Here is a 20,656-nt window from a genome sequence, read left to right on the forward strand (position 1 = left end):
ATAATGTCCAGGCGGTACACATTGGCAAGCGTGCTTCAGCAGCGCATATGAATCCTCTGTGCTTTTCCAGTCCATCTCATAGCATCCATCGTAGTTCATAACATTTCATGCTTTTGATGTTGGCCAAACATCGCACGCAGGACCCTCCTGAATAAGAGCCTTTGGCCCCGGTGTGGCTTAAATAAGTTATTGTTTTATCATTGTCTCACAAACTCGTTGGCTAACTATATAGCACCGGTAGTTTTTGAAGCAATTAACATTGTGCCACATCTATACCTGTTTTTATCAAGTAATAACTATTATTATACATCGCGTGTGCAAACAGCACAGCCATTATATTTCGGTTGGTTCACGATGGGGCTGTTTTTTTTAATAACCCCCGTCGCGTGTTCGGAAGACTTGGACCTCCGTGCTCTGTGTACTCGTTTGCGCCCGTGGCCACGCATGTGCGTGTGTGGCGAGTATTTTGAGTTTTTTCATTGCGTCTGTCAGTATGCATCTCCTGTGCTTGGCTCCAGTCTGTCTTGGCCTGCAGAACCACAATAAGGCCATACAGTCGACCCTCTATGCAGACCCCCACTGCTTCCAAAGGCCCTTTGTGTCTCCCCATGTATTCAGAGCCATACTAGTCACTTAGAGTGCACTGGGTAGTTTTGTACGCTGTGAATATGTCCCTGTGGTTCAAGTTACTGATGTCTTTCCTAAGGTTTTCTTTTATTTCCCCAATGGTAATATTGTTGTGCAAGTCTTAATATTACACTGTAATTTCCCCCCCCCCCCTTACCAATACAATATTCAGTCATTCAAGAAGATGAATCCCTGCAGTCACGAAAACTTTAAATCGAAAAATCTTCAGTCTGGTTACATTTATGCCAATAAGTGGACAATCTGAGTCGCCAGGAGCAGCTCTTATTGTTATTTTGTCATCTTATAGCTTGTGGAGCCATTTAAAAAGTAAAAAAAAAACCTTGAAAACTATAATGATATTGGCTTAATCACATGAAGCTAACATACGTAATATTGTTTTGCTCGTAATTTTTTTTTTAACAGCGTAGCAAGAGTTTGCCGGATCTCTTACATTTATTGTGGTGATTTTATCTCCCGGCGTGGCAGTGGAAACAGAGCATGCTTTTTGTAAATTCCCCCCCCCCCAACCTCTGTCCACTCAGCAGTACGAAATGGGTACACCACATTTAGTCAATCGACAGGTTGCATGTGGAGGAGCAAAGCGTGGGTACTCCCACCCACCTCTATCTGGCCAGCTTGGAAGAGTAGGCGAAAACACCCACTCGAGGGAACCATCTGTAACGCCCTCTAGCGGGGAGGCCCTTCCGACAACAGTGGAGTGAGCGAGCAAATGCAGGGGATGCACCTTATATTCACGCGTCATGTCGCCCCTTCTCCACCTCTTCTCTGCTCTCTAACCCCCGCCTTGTTTTTCTCACAACACATCTTGGCCCCCCTCCCTTCCCCCACTTCATCGCACCCTCGTACCTCTCCCCTCGGTTTTGGCGACGGTGCGGCATCGCGCCCGCGTCCCAGCTGTGGGTGCCACGGCGGTGTACCCTATCGACCTGGTGAAAACGCGCATGCAGAACCAGCGCTCGTCGGGCTCCTTCGTGGGCGAGCTCATGTACAAGAACAGCTTCGACTGCTTCAAGAAGGTCGTGCGCTACGAGAGCGTCTTCGGCCTCTACCGCGGTGAGCAGCCGCCTCCAACACCCCCGCGCCAATCCCCCCCCCACCACCCCCCCTTCCCCAGCCGCCTCGCAACGCAGCCCTGCGTGTGCCGCGTGCTCACTACAATTCCACGCAACCCATCCTCTAATGCACAGGTGACGCACGTGCTCGTGCAAATGAGACCTTGAATTGGCACGGTTGGCTACTTACGCTGCGAAATAAGTTTAACCTACACACGTATGTATGATCCTGGTCTCTTTTGAATTCTCACTGTCACTTGGTTGAACAAAATAAAGTTGAATGTGGAGCCCTTTTGTAAATCCACTGCAGGATTGAGGGCCTCCCACCCATGCCGCGTGGGTCGTGAGGGTTGTTTGAGCGTGCTTAACCACGCGAATTCGTGTGGGTTGCGCAGTCGCTAAGCATGAATTTGGAAGCTCGTAAGTACAGTACAATGGATGGATTTTCTTTTTTCTCTACTGTGCTCTGGTGCTCACCACGTAGCCCGCACGCCCTACGATAACCTGTTTGTGCATGGTGGTCACCCGTACCTGTCCAGGCTCAACTCTTCCTTGGCTCCTGAGATCTGATGAGGTTGGGTGCATTCCGGGTGACTTGGCTATAGTTTTCGATTCGGTCACCAAATTGCGCATCGGATTGAAATTAATCAAAAGCTCCCCGTGATTTGTGTAAGCTTTGCGTATTTTTCAGCATGCGGGTGGGAGGTGAGGAGAGGCAGGATGGAATGAGAGAGAGAGTAGTCATACCCCAATGCATCTTACACTTGGCTTCCCCACATCCCCCACCTTCTGTTTCTGCCGCACACTGGGAATATACACTCAGCAAAGCTTGGCACGGAGAAGCACGCTATAAATGCTTCATCTTGTATCCCTTGGCCAAACTCCTGTGTGTGGGGTGGGGGGGTAGTGAGAGGAGAAGGATTGGGGGGAGGAGGGTGAGTCGAAGTTTATGATGAAAATGTAGATGGGAGGGGGTGGGGTAGATTATAAAGAACAAAAAACCCAAAATCTCCATTTGACGATTACAGCGCCATCTACTGAATGCGACGGGGGGCGGGGGGCGCTGGGGATGGGTATCCCGCACATCCGTTGTAATCGTTATCAAGTCGGGGATGGGTTACAGGTGATGGACAGGCAGGCGAGCGTCTGGGGGCCAGGCGGCGTGCCTGCCACGGGTCGCCACGCACTCACCTTTGCCGTTGTGCGCCGGGGAGCCGTGACGTGGGGCAAAAAAAAACCCGGGAGGAAGTCCTGGAGCAGGGCGCACAAGAGGCGACTGTCCTCCCGATGATTTTTTTTTTTACGCGCACGTGCTTGTGTCTGTGTGTGGCTGCACACGGTTTATTTACACCCACCACTCATTCACTTTCCCATTGCTTCCCAGCGAGCCGATCAACTGGGCAGAACCGGTTTATTTTTCCCTCCCATTCAGTCCACTATACCGAAGAAAAGGTCTATCGGGGAGACAGTCTTCACCTGAGGACGGCTGCTTGCGTTGTGGCGGAAACGTCGTGAGAATTATTTTATTATGTTTTATTTTTATTATTTTATTACTTCCCTTCTACATGACTTTACCGAAAGAACCAAGAAGATAAATCCCTGCAGTCACGAAAGCTTTAAATCGTGATGTTGCATGTTAGCGTTCTTCAGGCTACAATCCGGTTTAATTGGTGTACAGGATTCTGCTCCTGAGGGTGCTTTAAAAGATTGTTTTGCGTGGTGTTTTTTTTACGCAAACCCAGGGGACACCCTTTGCACCTGGTGTCTCGTCAGGCACGTTCTGCTGTCAAACTCCAGGGCAATAGATTTGTCCCTGTTAGTACGCGCATACTAAACTCCCTGGATGCCCTGTCAAACCCCAATGTTTAGTTTTCTATAGAAATGCGGGAGACATTTACGATGAATGTTGAAAATTACCTTACAAAAAAAATCACAGCAATAATGTTGAGCGTTTTCATCTGTCAATATCATAATGAAGTCTGACATGTCGACTACACATGTTAAATGACAATATTCCCTCGTTTTTCACGAACTTGCTTTCCGTGATTTGGCTACCTGCAAATCACAGCTGGAACAACACTACTGCATCGAGAGAGAAGAGTGATGAGAGAAAATGTGATGCGAGAAAGTAATGACAGAAAAAGCTTATTCATGTACTTATTTAAGGTAATTAATAAAAAAGGGCCAATATCATTATCCACACAATTTGCTGTTCATGAGCGTCTCCGGAACGTATCCCTCGTCGCAAATAACGAGGGAATACCGTTTCCATTTGCGTGTCTGTTATCTTTAGGTCTGGTTCCTCAGTTGCTTGGCGTGGCGCCTGAAAAAGCCATCAAGCTCACTGTGAGTAACGGCACTTCCCATCGCCTGGCTGTGCAAACCCCTCCCTTAGCTTCGCACACAGGCCTCTGCGTTGTCCAAGTGAGGTCTTCCGGCTCAGGCCGTATGTGTGGAGAATTTCTTCCCTCAAGATTTCTGCCATGCTTCTACTGCGAGAACCTTCGAACGGGCGAACGTATGTGAGAATATATGCTCAACACTCGCTGCCTAAGCCAGAAGACCACACAGGAATGTATTTGCCATTTAAAAGCAATACACATCTCACTTAAGCAAATTATATCGCTGGGATTTTTGCCAAAACCAGCGTTCACTCCTCGTCAAATGTCATTGGCTTTGCTCAGAGCAATATAAAAACTGCTATAAATTGAAATGTTTTTTTTTTATTTTAAGAATCCTGTTACAAGTGCTTTTGCAATGCAAAAGCTCATTAAGTGGTGTGTATGAAACAAAGCAATCGCAATTCATGGCATTCTTACACGCACGTTTGTACGTGCATGAATTCCCTATTCGGCGTTCTCAAAACAGCTAAATATATTTCTGGTGCCATTACATTTTAAAGCGTGCGAGTAACACCCGCTCTAACGATGGCCCGTGTCCAAACGACTGTTTTAAGGGGGGGGGGGGGGACGCGTTGTTGACCGGCGAGCGCACTCGGTGGCTGATGAATTCCGCTTAGGCGAAAACTGTTAAGGCAATAAGTGAACGGTCGCCTCGGCGTGCTTTCCAGGTGAACGACTTGGTGAGGGACAAATTCACGAAGAAGGACAGCTCCATCCCTTTGATCGCGGAAATCATTGCTGGAGGCTGTGTAAGTATCGGGTGTTCCTCGTTCTAACCCTCCCTTGGCCCTCCTCCACCCCTGTGAGCAGGGTGAGTGCCCTGGAAACAGCAGTTTAAACAAAAGAGAGCGATTCCTGAGAGCGGGTGGGGCTGTGGGCTCCTCACCTTGTCATTTGTTTAGGCTCAGAAAATAATTCTAGTCTTGGAATTTTTGCAATATGCCCCCCCCCCCCGCCTATTAATTCTGCCCCAATAAAAATAAATCAAACGTAGTATCGGTGCGGTTTTTTACGTACGAAAATGTAAAACATGTTTTAGTCATCCAAAACTTTTAATTGATTTATATTGTGCATTTGCATTCGCATAGGTAATGTCCATCAACTCAGAATAAACATTGTTGTGTACATCATCGACAGTCATTTTTGTCAATGATTCCCCATGCCACGTTGGGGTTATACTTCACCGAGCTGATCAGTACTGACTAATGAAGGCGGGCAGCATAGAGAGTACACCACAACATGTATTTTGCTGCACTGCCTCCTTGCTGTCCACCACGTTGCCTCACAACCACCTATGACAACCTGTCATGCATGGTGTTTGCCCATCCAATAACTAACCAGAATCAAGCCAGCTTTGTTTCCAAGAGCTGACAAGATCGGCCATATTCCAGGTAATTTGGTCGAAGGCAACATTGTTATAGCGTTGCTCATTTCTGCATCACAGACCTGATTTAACTCTGATAGCCCAATTGTTCTCTCTGTGCGTGATCTCATCTCTGTCGTCCCATAGTGAATCACACCCAGGTAGAGAATGCCACAAATGCCACACTCGGCTACCCCTGTCAATGCAGCCCATCATTCAGCAGAGAATGATGGGTAAAATCTGAGAGCGCAGGCAGCGACTGAACGGTGTTCTGGCCGCAGCCATAATCGGGTGACAGGGGGCACACCCTCTGACCTCCGGGGATGGTGGTGGGGGGGGTCGTGTAAGTTTGTCCAGGAGCGTACTGGAAGGTAGGGAGCAGCCAGGCAGACGCTGGCTCAGCCTGCTCGGGGAGTGACCATAGACTGGTATAATTTTCCCAGTGGTTGGTGCCAGGGACCCTGGCTCCCTTTGTTACCTGGGGGTCCACCTGTGTGTTCAATGGGAGGTGTGGTGGACCTGTCGGGCCAAACCCCTGCCAACCTCTCTGTAGCTCTCTGCTCTTTCCTCCTCCCCACCACCACCACCCATAGCCTCCGGCAGCTGCCGTGTCTGTGTGTGCATGCCCCTGGAATCTGGTCACCTGTCATCACCTGCTGATGTAAGGTGGATGGAATGGCAGAGGCAGCTCGAAGCCTCCAGGCAATGCAGGGCAGGGAGGGGGAGGGGGGGGAGGGCTTTTCTCTAACTAATTGATGATGTGATGAGCCTGTCACTGGGTTTAATTTTTAATTAAGCGTGAGGGCATTGGGCTGGTTAAAGCAACTTTGCCGCCTGTCCCCAAAAATGTACCCCTTTGTCGTCTCACAGCATGGGCTCGTGAAGAGGGACATTGTACGCCCCGGTGTGGAGCAGGGGCTAAGAGGGGGTTATCATATTTCACATGAACTCTAAATCGTTCCTCAACATAATGTTGTCGGTGGATTTTAACCTTTAAATGAACTTTGCTTCGTGTGTTGATTAAATAAAACTGTTCCCTTCATTTAAACAAAAAAAACCATAGTGATGCATTTATAAATTAAACATCGTGGAGAAAAAAAATGCTAGTTCTGAAAATATAATTAGTAGAGAATCCTGCAAAAGCATGAATACATTCCTCACCTTAAAAGCAATAAAGCAGGCCTGTCTAAAACCTCTCACTCCCCTTTTTTTCTTAACAGTTTAGGACTGACAACTAATTTGTAATTACATGGGATTAAATTGCATATCATTGTTTAACAGTTAAACCTCACAGGGCCCCGATTCACATGCCGGTTAACAAGGTTGTTTGTTTCTAACGCTACGTGAAGCGATAAAAACGGCCAAATCTTTGTTGCCGATTTTGTTTATTTTTACGGTAAATATTCACAAAATCTGTCTTCCGGCACGTGCATTTGGCCCACAGAGTCTGGCATTGGCAGCGTATAAATGTGTACAGGCAGGCCGTGCTTGCCAAACGATTCGGTGTGGAAGGATTCGCCCACGATTTGAGCTTGTGATTGTATTCGACGGTCAATTTCACTTGTCATCTTTTCCATTTGTCCCATCTCTTTTTTTACAGTCCCGTTTTGTGGCATTAGCCTAAACGTACCTGCATCTGATAATTGTTTTTTACCCCTCTATCTGGCAACAAAACTGACACCTTTTTTACAAGGAGTCATGTTTGCATAGACCACAATACCTGCATTATGGCTGCAGGTATTGTGGTCTATGCAAACATGACTCCTTATGGCTGCAGGTATTGTGGTCTATGCAAACATGACTCCTTGTAAAAAAAGGTGTCAGTTTTGTTGCCAGATAGAAGGGTAAAAAACCAATTATCATATTTTTTACTGGCAAATGAGGTTCCAATGGTGTAAATGCTTACCCCGAGCTCTCATACTCTGATGGTGCATTGTCTTTGAGTTGTGCGCCTTTTGGCGTCATCTGGTCCAACCCATGTGAGACTAGGCTCTAAGGAAAGCTGTCTCGGGTGTGGACCAATCAACTTCAAGGACAGTGCATATATTATCAGAGTTATGTTTTTTGTTTGCATTATGGCTGCAGGTATTGTGGTCTATGCAAACATGACTCCTTGTAAAAAAAGGTGTCAGTTTTGTTGCCAGATAGAAGGGTAAAAAACCAATTATCATATTTTTTACTGGCAAATGAGGTTCCAATGGTGTAAATGCTTACCCCGAGCTCTCATACTCTGATGGTGCATTGTCTTTGAGTTGTGCGCCTTTTGGCGTCATCTGGTCCAACCCATGTGAGACTAGGCTCTAAGGAAAGCTGTCTCGGGTGTGGACCAATCAACTTCAAGGACAGTGCATATATTATCAGAGTTATGTTTTTTGTTTGCATTATGGCTGCAGGTATTGTGGTCTATGCAAACATGACTCCTTGTAAAAAAGGTGTCAGTTTTGTTGCCAGATAGAAGGGTAAAAAAACTATTATCATATTTTTTACTGGCAAATGAGGTTCCAATGGTGTACCTGCATCTTTTACAGCATTGTCAGTCCGATCCTGGGTGAATGCCCTCCCCTCCACCACACCGTGTCGTTCAAGGGGGTTGTTTGACCGTACCTCACTCCGCTGATCAGCGCGATTAGTGAAGGGGGGTGGCACCCAGCGCTCGCCAATGTTGTGAGCCCATGGCCGGGAATTAAATTGAGGTCACCAGGTTCATAATGTAGTGCGTTAACCACTACGCCACCACTTCACCCCAAAAATAATAATGGAAATAATGTCCTTAGCTTACCCAGGAATGCCTCACTTGAGACTCGAGACATTTCCAGGAGGGTCCTGCGATATTGGAAGATTGACACATTTATGTCATGAGTATTTGGCTTTGGAATGGAGTATTCTCGGACCGATTATATCTGCCGTGTATGACCGTGAAGCTGGTTGACAGCTTCATTGTGCAGTACGCTTGCGTGATGGAATATTTTCGAAATGCAATATTTGTTAGAATCGATTCATGCACGTACAATACGACACGTGTCACAAGTATAATAATAGATTCTAATTACGTGTCATGCTCTTGAAATGCATAAATCTATCTCCCTTCTGTTCACGGGCTGATCTCACCACTCCATATCCTTGTTTGATGTTCCTCTCTGACATGTTTCCCTCCTTTGGCTGGCAATCCACCGTTAGTCTCGACCACTGACCATCAACCCTTGTCGCGATGTGTCCTACCCGAGCCCACTTTTATTAACAGCCAATAGAAGATATCGGAGTGAATATAATTCCATAATGTTCCCTAATCCACGCATTAGTCTCTACGTTTCTCAGTGTAATTCTAAACTTGCACCTCTCCATTCTTCTTTTGTGAACTTTCCAGCCTGCAAGACTGTACAACCCTTTGTTAGTTTCACGAATGGAAACGGACCGTTTACGCGTCTGCCAGTCGCCGTTTGCTAAACTCCTCATTACTGCGCAGGCCGGCGGCTCCCAGGTGATCTTCACCAACCCGCTGGAGATCGTCAAAATTCGGCTGCAGGTGGCCGGAGAGATCACAACAGGCCCGCGCGTCAGCGCGCTCAATGTTCTCCGTGACCTGGGCTTCCTGGGCCTCTACAAGGTGGGTGGCCCCCCGCCACCACGCGGTCAGCTGTGGTCCCTCGGCTCATGGTTATCGTCATCGACCATCAGCAGCAGCCACGTTCTGTCCACTGCTGGATGGAGGCCTCTTCCAAGCCGTTCGCCGCCTCTCGCGGCCCCGTGACGATTTAACAATGCATTTGGATAGCGCCTGCACGAGAGTTTATTTCATCGCTTCATCTTGCTGGTGGATGACCTCTTAGGAGTGTCAGCAGCTGGTCGCCATCCCTCCCAGTGATGTGGCCTGCCCAATCCCACGGCGTTTTCTGTACAGTCAAAATGATGTCTCTCTAACTTGCAAATGTTCTCTGAGCCATTCCTCTCTGTCTCTTAGTATAAATCCAAGCATGCACACCCATCCATGCATCTCTGCACATGTCAGCTTGTGTTAGATTTTATTTGTAAATGTGCATTATCTGATCTCTATGTATTATCAGATTCCAAACTTGCTCATTTTTTAGGCATGTTGAAATGTTGCTTGTCCGATAAATTATGAATACTAATGTTGAATGAAACCAACAAAGAATATAGGACTTGCACCATACGGCTTGAAATGTCCATCTCATTCACTGTATTCCACATTCTTAGTCAATCAAGATCATCACTTTGCTCAGAAACAGTTGTGGTTTAACTGATGTTTCGTTGAAAGGAAACAAACAAAAAAAACTCAAGAGAGTCTCATTTCAAGATCATACGCTTCTGTTAAGAGTCGTATTGCTTTAGCATTTATTTATGGCTGGACAAGTTTTAAGTGTAGAGGTTTACGTGCAGGGTGGCCTGATTGACAGCCAGTTGTTAGTTGATTTTGTAAATCGGACTTTGATGCTTGTAAAGTACACAAGCGCATTTTCATCGTGAAACGGATATCTGAATTGTTTGTTGGTCTGATCGGACTGATTGTAACAGAACACGGTGTTAACTGTGCTTTTTGTAAACGTCCTTTAGCCTTCATGCGGCAATGTTGTGATCGCGTCTGCGACTGGAACACTCGGGGGGGGTGAGCGTGCGGGCAGTTTTTGGGGCTAGTCTGAGCGGTTACGGTGCCTGACCACCACAAACAAGTCCTGTGGCCCTGCCCATGTGTATGGAGAAAACAGTAGTTTGTGTCTGGGCCCCCCCCCTCCCCTGCTAATCCATGCCATCAGTAAACAGCACTTCCACGTAGGCATCCGTTGCAGACGGCCCAAAACCCCTGGCCTCTGATGGTTGGTTTCCTGCAGTCTGTGACCACGTCCCAAATGGCATGGAAATTTGGGGTCAAGCCAGGGGTTTCCTCTTGGGCAAACCACCCCCCACCCCCCCAACTTCCTCTACAGAACTGTCTCTGGTTCTGTTTGGAGTCATTAGGTCATTAGAGGTCTCTGACACTGATTAAAAATAGAGCAGCTCCAGCGGCTCTGAATGCAAAACACTTTCACTTCACGGTGATTTTTCACTCGACTCTAGTCCCTTTATATTTACATCTCGAATTACAGCAGTTGGGGTCAGCGATGCTCAGATGCAACGAATGCAAATCTCAGATGCAACGAATGCAAATCCCAGAAGCCGTGGCTCTGCAAGGTTTCCTTAATGACATCGGGGCCAGGCCGCGTGGACGACCCCTCTCGCTTAGACAAGGACGTCTTGCGGTGAACGGTGGCTCTTGCCCCCCGGGGCGTTGAACATCCTCTCTGGGCGGTCTGCAGGGCGCCAAGGCATGCTTCTTGCGCGACATCCCCTTCTCGGCCATATACTTCCCCGTGTACGCACACACCAAGACCTTGATGGCTGACGAAAACGGGCGCGTGGGGCCGCTACAGCTGCTGACCTCGGGAGCCATAGCTGGTGGGTCACCTGCTCCCCCACCCCTCCCCGCCTTCCTGGGCTGACAGCAGCAGTCTCACCGTCACGTCGATGTAGGAACTCAAGTTCAATTATACCGATAACACAATGTATGTATATATGTTGAACTTATTTCCTACCATACGTAACCAACCGTGCTAGTCAGAGTATCGGCTTGATTAACATCAAAATATGTTTCGTGCCACCTAAAAATACGAGTATCGTGGACAGCATTATTTCCCGAAAAATTCCGCCTCCAATAATCGACCACGGTCATATTCGTATATCTACACTTTCATACTTGGCGATGTCGTGATTCCGTGCCGTGGCATTCGATTGTGCTTTGCCTTGTTCTTTGTTTTTCGATGGGGTACGTAAATTGACCTCTCCTAAATTGAGGATTATTTATTAATCACGACACCTTGGTTGCGGCCGGCACAATGAGCCCTTCCTTTCCGTAACCTCTCCGAGCCGGTGCTGTGCTCGCACAGGCATGCCGGCCGCGTCGCTCGTCACACCGGCCGACGTCATCAAGACGCGGCTGCAGGTGGCGGCACGCGCCGGCCAAACCACCTACACCGGCGTTGTCGACTGCTTCGCCAAGATCCTGCACGAGGAAGGTCCACGGGCACTCTGGAAGGGGGCCGGGGGTAAGTCAGGACTACTGAGGGAAGGCCCACGCCCACCACCACCCCCCCCCCCCCCCCCCCCCGATTGTGCCCTCAAAGCACTCACATACGAGCACTGCCACTAACTGCGGTCATCCAGGAAAATTAAAAACTCCAGCGTGCGACTGTGGTCATCCAGAACACATCATATAATGACGCAATTCCCTGATCCACATACAAATGAGACATCACAGTGATACACACTCCTGCTCCTGACCCGATTATCTGGCTTTACCATCTGAATGTGAAATTGTAGTTGCTGTTCTACATCTGCATCAGACATACGAAAGAAGAAGTCATTTCATTTGTATTTTGCACTTTTATTTTTTCTTCTCGATATGGAATCCCTTTTTTTCAATCTTTCGGGCCCGCTTAATGTATGTAATGGTCGTTATTGAGGGCCGTTCACTTGTGGGACAAGTTATTTTAACAAGTAGATTGCACGGTAAGGGGCTGTTGTGACGCGCTCGCCACATGGCGCATTTTGCTGCCGCCCCCTCACCGCTCTCAGCCCGCGTGTGCCGCTCCTCGCCGCAGTTCGGAGTCACCCTCCTCACGTACGAGCTGCTGCAGCGCTGGCTTAATGTCGACTTCGGCGGGAGGTGAGGCTCGGCGTTCCAGAGGAGACTGCTCATCGGAAAATGCAAAAAACACTACCTTGCCATTTCTTTGGTTTATTCTCTTCTCGAAAATCCCCATTCAATTGTCGCCATGCAAAGCAAGACGGCGGGCACAATGAGTGGCGTGCGTAAGTGGTGTGCACGACGGCTATTCAGCCACTGTTTCTCTCGCAGGCATTGTGCGGGTGGTTGGGGGGGGACGACACACCTTGTCAACAATGCGTCATGGAACTTAGCGTTGTGCCTACGCTCACTATGCCCATTGGCACACATGACACCATAAGGCTCATGTTTTGTGCCGTTGGTGCCAGACGCGCACCCGGTGTGCACTTGCGAGCGTGCGTCCTCATACCGTTGAACGGCGGCCCGAGTTTAGATTCGCGGCAACGGCTTTCATCAGTGGCGAGTGAAATGAAATGAATCGAATCGGTGCTGACTTCCCCTCTCCCTTTGCCAAACCCACACTAGGCCAGCATGGTGAAGTATGGTGTAATTAACCCCTGGGTGTGCTCCTCCTCCAGCAGTGGATTGACAGTTGACTGTAAACAATTATTATTATTACAATGCCATCTCCGAACGCGGCGTCCTGCTGCGTGTGAATGTGCGCGAGCAGCAAGCCCGCTGGATCACAACCCGTGCCCAAGTCCCGCATCTCCTCGCTGCCCCCGACCAGCGCGGACCACGTTGGGGGCTACCGCCTGGCCACCGCAACGCTGGCCGGCGTCGAGAGCAAGTTCGGCCTCTACCTGCCGAGATTCGGCCCCTCGGGAGGCGCAACGACCGGCCCGGTGGCGCAGACGTTGGCCGCCCGTGGTTAGAGAGGGCTTCTAAGCGTCAACCACTCCCAACTGCAACTTGCTCGCCTGCCCACCTGAAGCTTCCAGCACCTCCTCTCCGGCAGCCGCCCTTCGCCCGGGTCTCACTGCTAACCATCGTCGTCTCCTCCTCGAAATATAGCGGTGTTTTTATTTAGCATGCAAAATGAGTACTGTATATATGATATATATATACAAAGACGCACCGACACAGGTGTGTGTGTTCGTGTGTGCTTGTTAATATTTATGGCAGTGTCAAGTGTTCGTATATTAACATTCCTACCATGTTCATTCCCTTTGCCAAGATTTAAACGTTTCTTATTTGAGGTTCCACCTTTGCGTGGTTCCTGGCCCCAGTGTTGCCCAAACATTATTTACACCATCCGTGTTTAGTTTTAAGAGGACAATTATTTGCTTCTAATGTTAAAAGTAGGAGTTGATATTGTCATAAGGCGCACACTGTCAGACAGCCAACTGCCTGATACCTTTAACAGATGCAAATTGGAATAATATTTCACGTATAGTCACACTTATATTTTTAAAAGTGTGTAAACAAACTTAATTGAACCTTCGAATCTACGTGTTGGACAACTCCCAACAAAATGGCAATTTTAGGGCTAGCGAGCCAGTCTATAGTCCCAACTTTTTTTCAGAGGCAATGGGCAAGCACGTACATGTGTGGTCTGTTGTGGTTTTTGCGCGTGCATAAGGCTGAGCACGCAGTGGTCACTAAGTCTCATTCGCCCAGGACAGAAAGCTGCGATTTCATGCCAGTTCTCTGTATCGGTGGTCAGTTGACTCCAGTCCTTGGTACCGGATGTGATTATTGACAACAACAGGGTTTAGTTGGTCCTGTGAGTCTACATTTTACGTCTCTGCCCTTGTGACCTCTGGTGAGGCTGATTACATAATGCTTGAAATATGTAGTTTTATCCTTTAGTTTGTCCTGCTAACAAACTCTGGGACCGTGTTACTAAAGTTTAAACAGCCAACCGCACAAATGTGATTACTGCACTATTGAGCTCACGTATGCTTCATGCTGCTACACCCAACACTGCTCTCATCCATGGATTCGCTGTGGATTTGTCGTATATGCAGATGCCCGACGCAACCAACGCTATCACTTTCTATCCAAAACGGTTGCCTAGTTCATGTGAATTGCGTGTTGGCACTCATTGAACTTAGGTCACCATTTTCATTTTGAAGAAGCAAGGCACAGTGTAATTTTTCACAATCGTTGCACTGTGTTATATTCGTAACTCTGCCAAAAGAAAGAATCCCTCTGCTGAGTAGCCCACGCGGGAAACCCAAGTGCCCATGTCTGGTTGCTCTTAGCGCAGCCCTGATTAAATAAAGTTATGTTTGTATTTACCGCAGGTTGTGTGTTCAGTAGCTTTAAAGAGCCAGATCAGTGATGAAAACACAAACGTTTAAACTGGGTGGTGGTAGTGGTATCTCCTACTGCTAAGATCTAGAACTTCACCCCGTTCAACGCTGACCCTCAACTCACTTTATCATCACTTCAGCGCGATGTTTAAGACTCCTCTTGAACCCAAAGTCACATTTATTTGAACAGAATCTGCTTTTTAAAAAAGCCACAATTGACATTCCAAGTATAGCAGTCACTTTCCAGTAAACATTGGGGACCAGAGCTCCTTGTACTGAGCCATTAAAATGTCAGAAAAAAAATCTTTCATAAACCAAGTTTATCTTCGGGTGTTGGCACCGTGAACTTGTGTTGCTTGTAGTCGTGCTACGTCTCCACTCGCTGTTGGGTGCTCTTCTTCTCTTACTATAGTGCTTGGAGCATATGTGCAATTCCTCTTAGATTTCGATATCCGCTAAGTCGAAGCTAATTCATTTAGGTGGCAATCTGTGTTCCCCGTTCAGAAGTGTTACCGCAGATTTTGTTGGTAGCTTTGCAATGAGCTTATATTGAAGTGTCGATGCTTATTTATTATTTTAGAAATGTGTGATTGCATATACATCTATATGCATTCCCTAAAACACATTTCGATTATTTTGCAACAGTGTTCGCTACCGCATTTTAGCAAATGCAGTTGAATATCTAGCCCCCCGATGTTATTTTTTTATTGATAATGATCATAAATTAATAAAAGTACAATAATAAATGTTAAAACAAGTGTAGGAGGCTACATTAAGCTAAGCCTCATACAAACACGCATGCTCCTATGGTGCTGTCAATCATTTCAATGAAATAATTAGCTTTAAATTAAATCGTGAAAGTGTGCACTAACTGCATATAAAAACGCACAAACCCAAACCACAGCACACTCCAGCAATGTTTAAGCTACGAAGTAACAGTTCTGTATTTTTTGTGTGCGTGTTCCGTCAAAGCGTTTTCTTTTGCAGTCGACTGCTTGGCTGTTTCCTTTATCTTTGCAATAACGCAATAACGCAGTGGTCGCGGTAACTTATATTTTTCGCTGACTCGCACACTCCGAGTATGGGGGGGGGGAGGGCGCAGTGGCTTGGCAACTCTGTCTGGAGGGTGTCCTGTAATCTCTCTTCGCAAGGGGCGCTCGCTTACCAACAACGTTCGCGCGCGCTTGCGACGAAAAGGCGCTTCATGCATCGAAGTTTCCCACTCGGCCGCACAGCAAAATTGAGCTGCGTCGGCATTGCTGCTGGCGCTTTGCGATTACGCGGTCGGAAGTATGTACGCGTGGACGTTCAGCTGAGCATTTGGGAGACGGCGCGTATTTTCTTGGGCCCTCCACAATAGAGATGCTTTGCCGATGTCGAACAACTGGTAAGTGGCCTGTAAGCGGGCCGCATTTCATTTTTGCATTCGCTCTTTGTTTAAGAGGTTTTTTTTTTATCATTCTCAGGAATGAGCACGTGCTTGAATGCAGCGACAGGGCTGTCCAATAAAACCGCAAGGCAAACGAACAAGAAGACGTGTTTATGTGTTTGTGACTTGGAGCATGTTAATGGAGTGTAAATGATGCCGTGGAATGGATCGATGTCTACATTTGGTGCTGCGCGCATGCTTGCTGATAATACATGTATGACCTTTACGACAGCTGTTGTGTATTATTCAAGTCGGCTTTGGAGGCGGGGTGGGGTGTTCACCGTCAATATAGAGTTATTTTAATACGGAGCATTCTCAGATCGTGTGTTTGTTGTAGCCTTCTCAGATGTTTAGTTGAACAAATCATGATGTGCTATGAACCATAAATGAACACATTCAAATACCACCATCACTGCCCATGCATTGAACTGCCACAACAAACACTTGGCATGAGTGTGAGTTAATCGTAATTTGTAGATCGTTGGCTATAAATACCGTATCGCACAGCATAAACTGTGTTTACTGCATTAGCATTTCTGCCTTTGATTTGTCTGGGTGGTATCTGGGGCGTTCAACTTCGACGCAATCGCGGACGATTCGCGCGAAAGCCACTTCGGCGCGCCATCGCTTCCGACATTTGCCTCCCTGTTGCCCGCATTCGCCAGCTACCTCTTGACACCGCGCCTCTACTTTCGGCTTGTCCACCGTGTATCTCTCCGCTGCTGTCACCCCGCACTAGAGCACATGGTGGAACTCTACGCGGCTCTTCCTCTCCACACACCAAGGAGCAGGGGCCGTCGCTGCCGGCCGTCAGGAACGCGACCACCACCCTCATCCACCACCATCGTCATCATCCCGCTGCACAATCGCGGCGGCGGCGGTAGCGTTCAAACGACGCCGCCTTTTAATCGACGCTAAAAGAACCATCGCCTGGCTTTGGCTTGACACGGAGCTTGGCTCCGCGCCTCGGGAGTCCACGGTCATCGTGTCCATGAAATATTGTGCGCGTTACAAATTGCACTATTGTCGTGCCCAAATCCCACATCGTCGGTAGCACAGTCGACACCCGACTTCCAAAGTCTGTCCGCTCTTAGTCTCATGCCACTGACGGAAGATTTGCATAGAAGGGTGTGGGTGCTCACCCCCCCCCCCGCACATTGGGTGGTGCCCCCTAATTAAGAGCGTCCTAGAATGACCACTCAATTGCAGCGTGGTCTTATTAGGGGTTTCAGAGTGCATCTCTTAAATCCGGAATTTTACACAGACATGCTGCTGGGATGTGTGTGCCGAGAGGCAGGGGGAAGGTGGTTGGGGGGGGGGGTCTCTTGTCCGTGGTTCTGCAGCCTCCACCGCCACCTCGTGTCTGCCCCCCCCCCCCGCGTCGCCCGGTCGCGCAGGACGGGAGCGAGAGAGGGCATTTCGTCACTCAATTACAGCGCCGACTTCCCGCGAGTAGCCGGGTGTCGTTGCCAAAGAATTCAACCCCGATGCAGCCTGAAGAGCTGTCTGGAGTTCGAAAGAACTCGCAAACACCTTTGTGAAAAACCCGAGGCGGAAGATTCCTTGGATTTGATCTTCCACGAATCTCATGGTCCACCCTAAACCGCATCCACACAAACCACGGCCGATGCGGATACCTGATGTACAAACGCAACATTAAAAACTCTCCAGTATGCGACTGTGTTCATCCAGAACAGACCGTACAACGTATGACGACGTAATGCCCGAACCACCAAACTACGAAGGAGACCACGGCGATACACCCCGCTGCTCCGGCCGCGGTTATCTGTTTCGGCCACCTGAGTGTGAAATTGACGTTGTTGCTCTGCGTCGACATCAGCCGTACGAAAGAAGAAGATTGCCAAGGAGAGAAGACTCCAGTGTTGGCAACACCTGTGTTGGCTTTAGCTCCTTAATTACACCGCTTCGAGGAGGGGGGGGGGGTGCTCGTCGTGCTGTCAAACGTGCAGGTAGGTAGGCACGGTGAGGTCCGGTGGTATTTCCTGATTCAAGGCGTGCAATTCTAGACTTTCAATTTCAACAATTTCCATCTTACCAGGTAAGAAGGCCCACTGAGCAATTATAGCTATTTTTCAGGAGCGACCTGGCCCACAAATGATAGCCCAACGAAGTGACTTATCGCGTGGAAATGTATGGCAGCCATTTACTCTAAACCAGCGGTCCCCAACCTTTTTAGCACTAGGGACCGTTTTCGTGGAAGACAATTTTTTCACGGACTGGTAGTGGGGTTCATCATTGGGTCTTTCCCCCTTTTCAAAGAATCTCTCCAGCGACGTTTGTTTTCTACTCATGTTGGCTAGGGGTTAGCAGCTTGTGGGCTTACCAAAACTGTGACTTAGACAAGTGCGCAGTGCGAGAAAGAGGCGCGGACGGAAGTGGTAAACAATAAAATAATGGGGTCGGGCCACGCGCGGACTCACCGCCCTCAGCTCCTGCTGCTGTGCGGCCCGGTTCCTTACAGGACACGGACCGGTAGCGGTCCGCGGCCTGGGGGTTGGGGACCCCTACTCTAAACACTTAGAATGCTAAATAGAATCCTTAGAATTAATGGAATTTGTAGGCCAAACATCATCTCAAGATGCAATGGACAAGCCAGAAAGCCAGCCAGTTATGGGAGCCTCTGAGACTGCTTGGGAATACCAGGCAACTGTGGGGTCGGTGAAGTGGCTAGCAGATGGCAGTACAAAGATGACTGCTTGTATTGCAATCGAAACGTCGTATTTAGTATTATTTAATTTATTTTCTTTCTACGTGACTTTACCGAAAAAACCAAAGAGTAATTCCTGCAGTCACGAAAGCTTCAAAATTTGGGTGTCACCCTCGTGTGCATGGTTGGGTTTTCTTCGGGTACTCCGGTTTCCGTCCCCCACAGAGCCAAACAACAGTCATGGGTTTGGCCAAACATCCCAGTGTTTGGAAGAAGGATCCTCCCGAAATCTTGAGACTCGGTGAGATTTTCGTGGAGTAAATAAATAAAACACATGTCTTGAGTCATGTGGAAATAATTGCTGCGGACAACGCGGACACGCCCGCCCCAGCACACAAAGCGCCCGTCTTGTGCGGTGAGGTCAGCAGCGATGGCTCGGAGCCACGCGTGTGTGCGTGTGCACTTCACATTCGGGTCAGATAACACTGGTCAACACACTTTTTCTGGCATAAGGTATTCCAACGGTTGTAATGCAATTTGGGGGTGCTGATTCCAATATCTGGCATCAGTTTTTGTCTATCACATCGGGTTTTTGAGACATCAATTATTGCATTTTCAATAAAAAAATGCAGAAGAAAGATATTAAATAAATGTGGATATCTACATAAAATGATATTATAAACACACTATCCTAAATATACAGCACCATATTTTAACACTAAAGCAGTCACTGACTCGCAACAACTTGCAATCATAAGTGACAGAGTTAATTTCGACTAAAATCAATGAAAATGGGGTATGCCGATAGCATAAAAATGAGATGGTATAGAGCAAATCTGAGATCAGATTTGGAATCAGCACCCTGAAATTAGTCTAAAACAGCTGCAAAAGTCCAGGCCAGAAAAAAATGGTTTTTTTCTGTTGGCCACTGATGTTGCCCGTGAGCGGGAATCGAACTCGGGGTCGCCGGGGTTCGGTCCTCGTGTGTCGTGCCGGCCTTTATTGGTGCTACTCGCAAACGGCACTTGCCCGAACAATCTGCTAAAAGGCTATACAGGGGATCTTTGTCTTTGCGCCTCGCATTGTGTTGCCGAGGAGGGGAGTCACGTGGTAAACACACCTGAGAGACCCCCCCCCCGTGGCATCGCATTGTGCACCTTGGAAAAGAAGGGCCCTCTTGCTCGAGGTATTCTTCACGCACGCGTATGCCCCAGGGTAGGGAGCCTAGGAAGGGAATGAAGGAGGCCTAGGAAGGGTGGGGGTCGAGAAGGGAGGGGGAAAGGGAGGAGGAGTAGCATCTCAGCAGGGGGTAGAGGATGATGGCAGGGCTGAGGTTATGTGAACAAAGCGGTGGACAGCAGGGTAAGCACTTAACTGAAGTTGAGTGTGGAATCGCTGGGGGACGACGGGCGATGGGGCTGATGGACGAGAGCAGAGTTTGTTTTGTGAGCAGACAGAATCGGCGGGTTCTGCGCGAATTTCCCTCTTACCCGTGAAACACCACGGCGACGCATCATGAGTTTGTGTTTCCTGATTCCTTTTTGGGATGAACGGTGCTCGACATTTTATATGAAAACCAAAGAGAAGCAACATATTCGTCAGTATTTTTATGGAGTGTTGCTGGTAGATTCAACACCATTCGTTGAACAAGCTACGCAGTGCTGATGAAACCCAGGAGGTTGAAACCGGCCCAGTGTTTTGCTTGTGTCGATTATGTTGGTCTGTAAAACAAATATATTAGCTGATTCACTATTTTGGTTTCATTTATACACGGAGAGTCGCCCAAAAGTCAGGACACATCGGGTTATTATATTTATTCTAACACATCACATCGGGCTCTTTCATTTATTTTAACAAATACTCAACCTGACACCCATGAACATTAATACATGCGTGCGTTCTCTTTTGAAATTAATTTAAGACTGGTTCGTTGTAAGACGACAGCCAGCTGTGCAATCTTTAAGCGTTATTGGTCGAGTTTTGTATGGTGACCCCACACACGAAGAAGAATTACAAGCGTTTCAAGCTTTCGTGACTGCAGATATTCATTTTCTTGGTTCTTTCGGTAAAGTCACGTAGAAGGGAAATAATAAAATAATACAAATAAAACATCATAAAATAAAAAGTTCTCACGACGTTTCGGCCACAACACAAGCAGCC

General features: G+C 48.0%; 1 protein-coding gene across 4 annotated transcripts in view; it reads left to right on the top strand.

Moving 5' to 3' along the window:
* Nucleotides 1-16,054, top strand: part of LOC144719421 (electrogenic aspartate/glutamate antiporter SLC25A12, mitochondrial-like) — a 33,767-nt gene extending 17,713 nt beyond the window's left edge. For 3 of the 4 annotated variants that reach the window (XM_078595340.1, XM_078595324.1, XM_078595349.1), the window contains 8 exons: nucleotides 1,543-1,701; nucleotides 3,994-4,046; nucleotides 4,771-4,851; nucleotides 8,929-9,069; nucleotides 10,775-10,913; nucleotides 11,402-11,560; nucleotides 12,090-12,180; nucleotides 12,812-16,054. In XM_078595340.1, the coding sequence (XP_078451466.1) occupies nucleotides 1,543-1,701; nucleotides 3,994-4,046; nucleotides 4,771-4,851; nucleotides 8,929-9,069; nucleotides 10,775-10,913; nucleotides 11,402-11,560; nucleotides 12,090-12,180; nucleotides 12,812-13,016 (1,028 nt within the window). In that variant the 3' untranslated portion in view covers nucleotides 13,017-16,054. The remainder of the gene's footprint in view (nucleotides 1-1,542; nucleotides 1,702-3,993; nucleotides 4,047-4,770; nucleotides 4,852-8,928; nucleotides 9,070-10,774; nucleotides 10,914-11,401; nucleotides 11,561-12,089; nucleotides 12,181-12,811) is intronic. The other variant, XM_078595332.1, reaches the window with a different exon arrangement.
* The last annotated feature ends 4,602 nt before the right edge of the window (nucleotides 16,055-20,656 follow it).

The sequence above is a fragment of the Lampetra planeri genome, chromosome 1, assembly GCF_965212315.1.
Source record: "Lampetra planeri chromosome 1, kcLamPlan1.2.h2, whole genome shotgun sequence".
Lineage (NCBI taxonomy): Eukaryota > Metazoa > Chordata > Hyperoartia > Petromyzontiformes > Petromyzontidae > Lampetra > Lampetra planeri.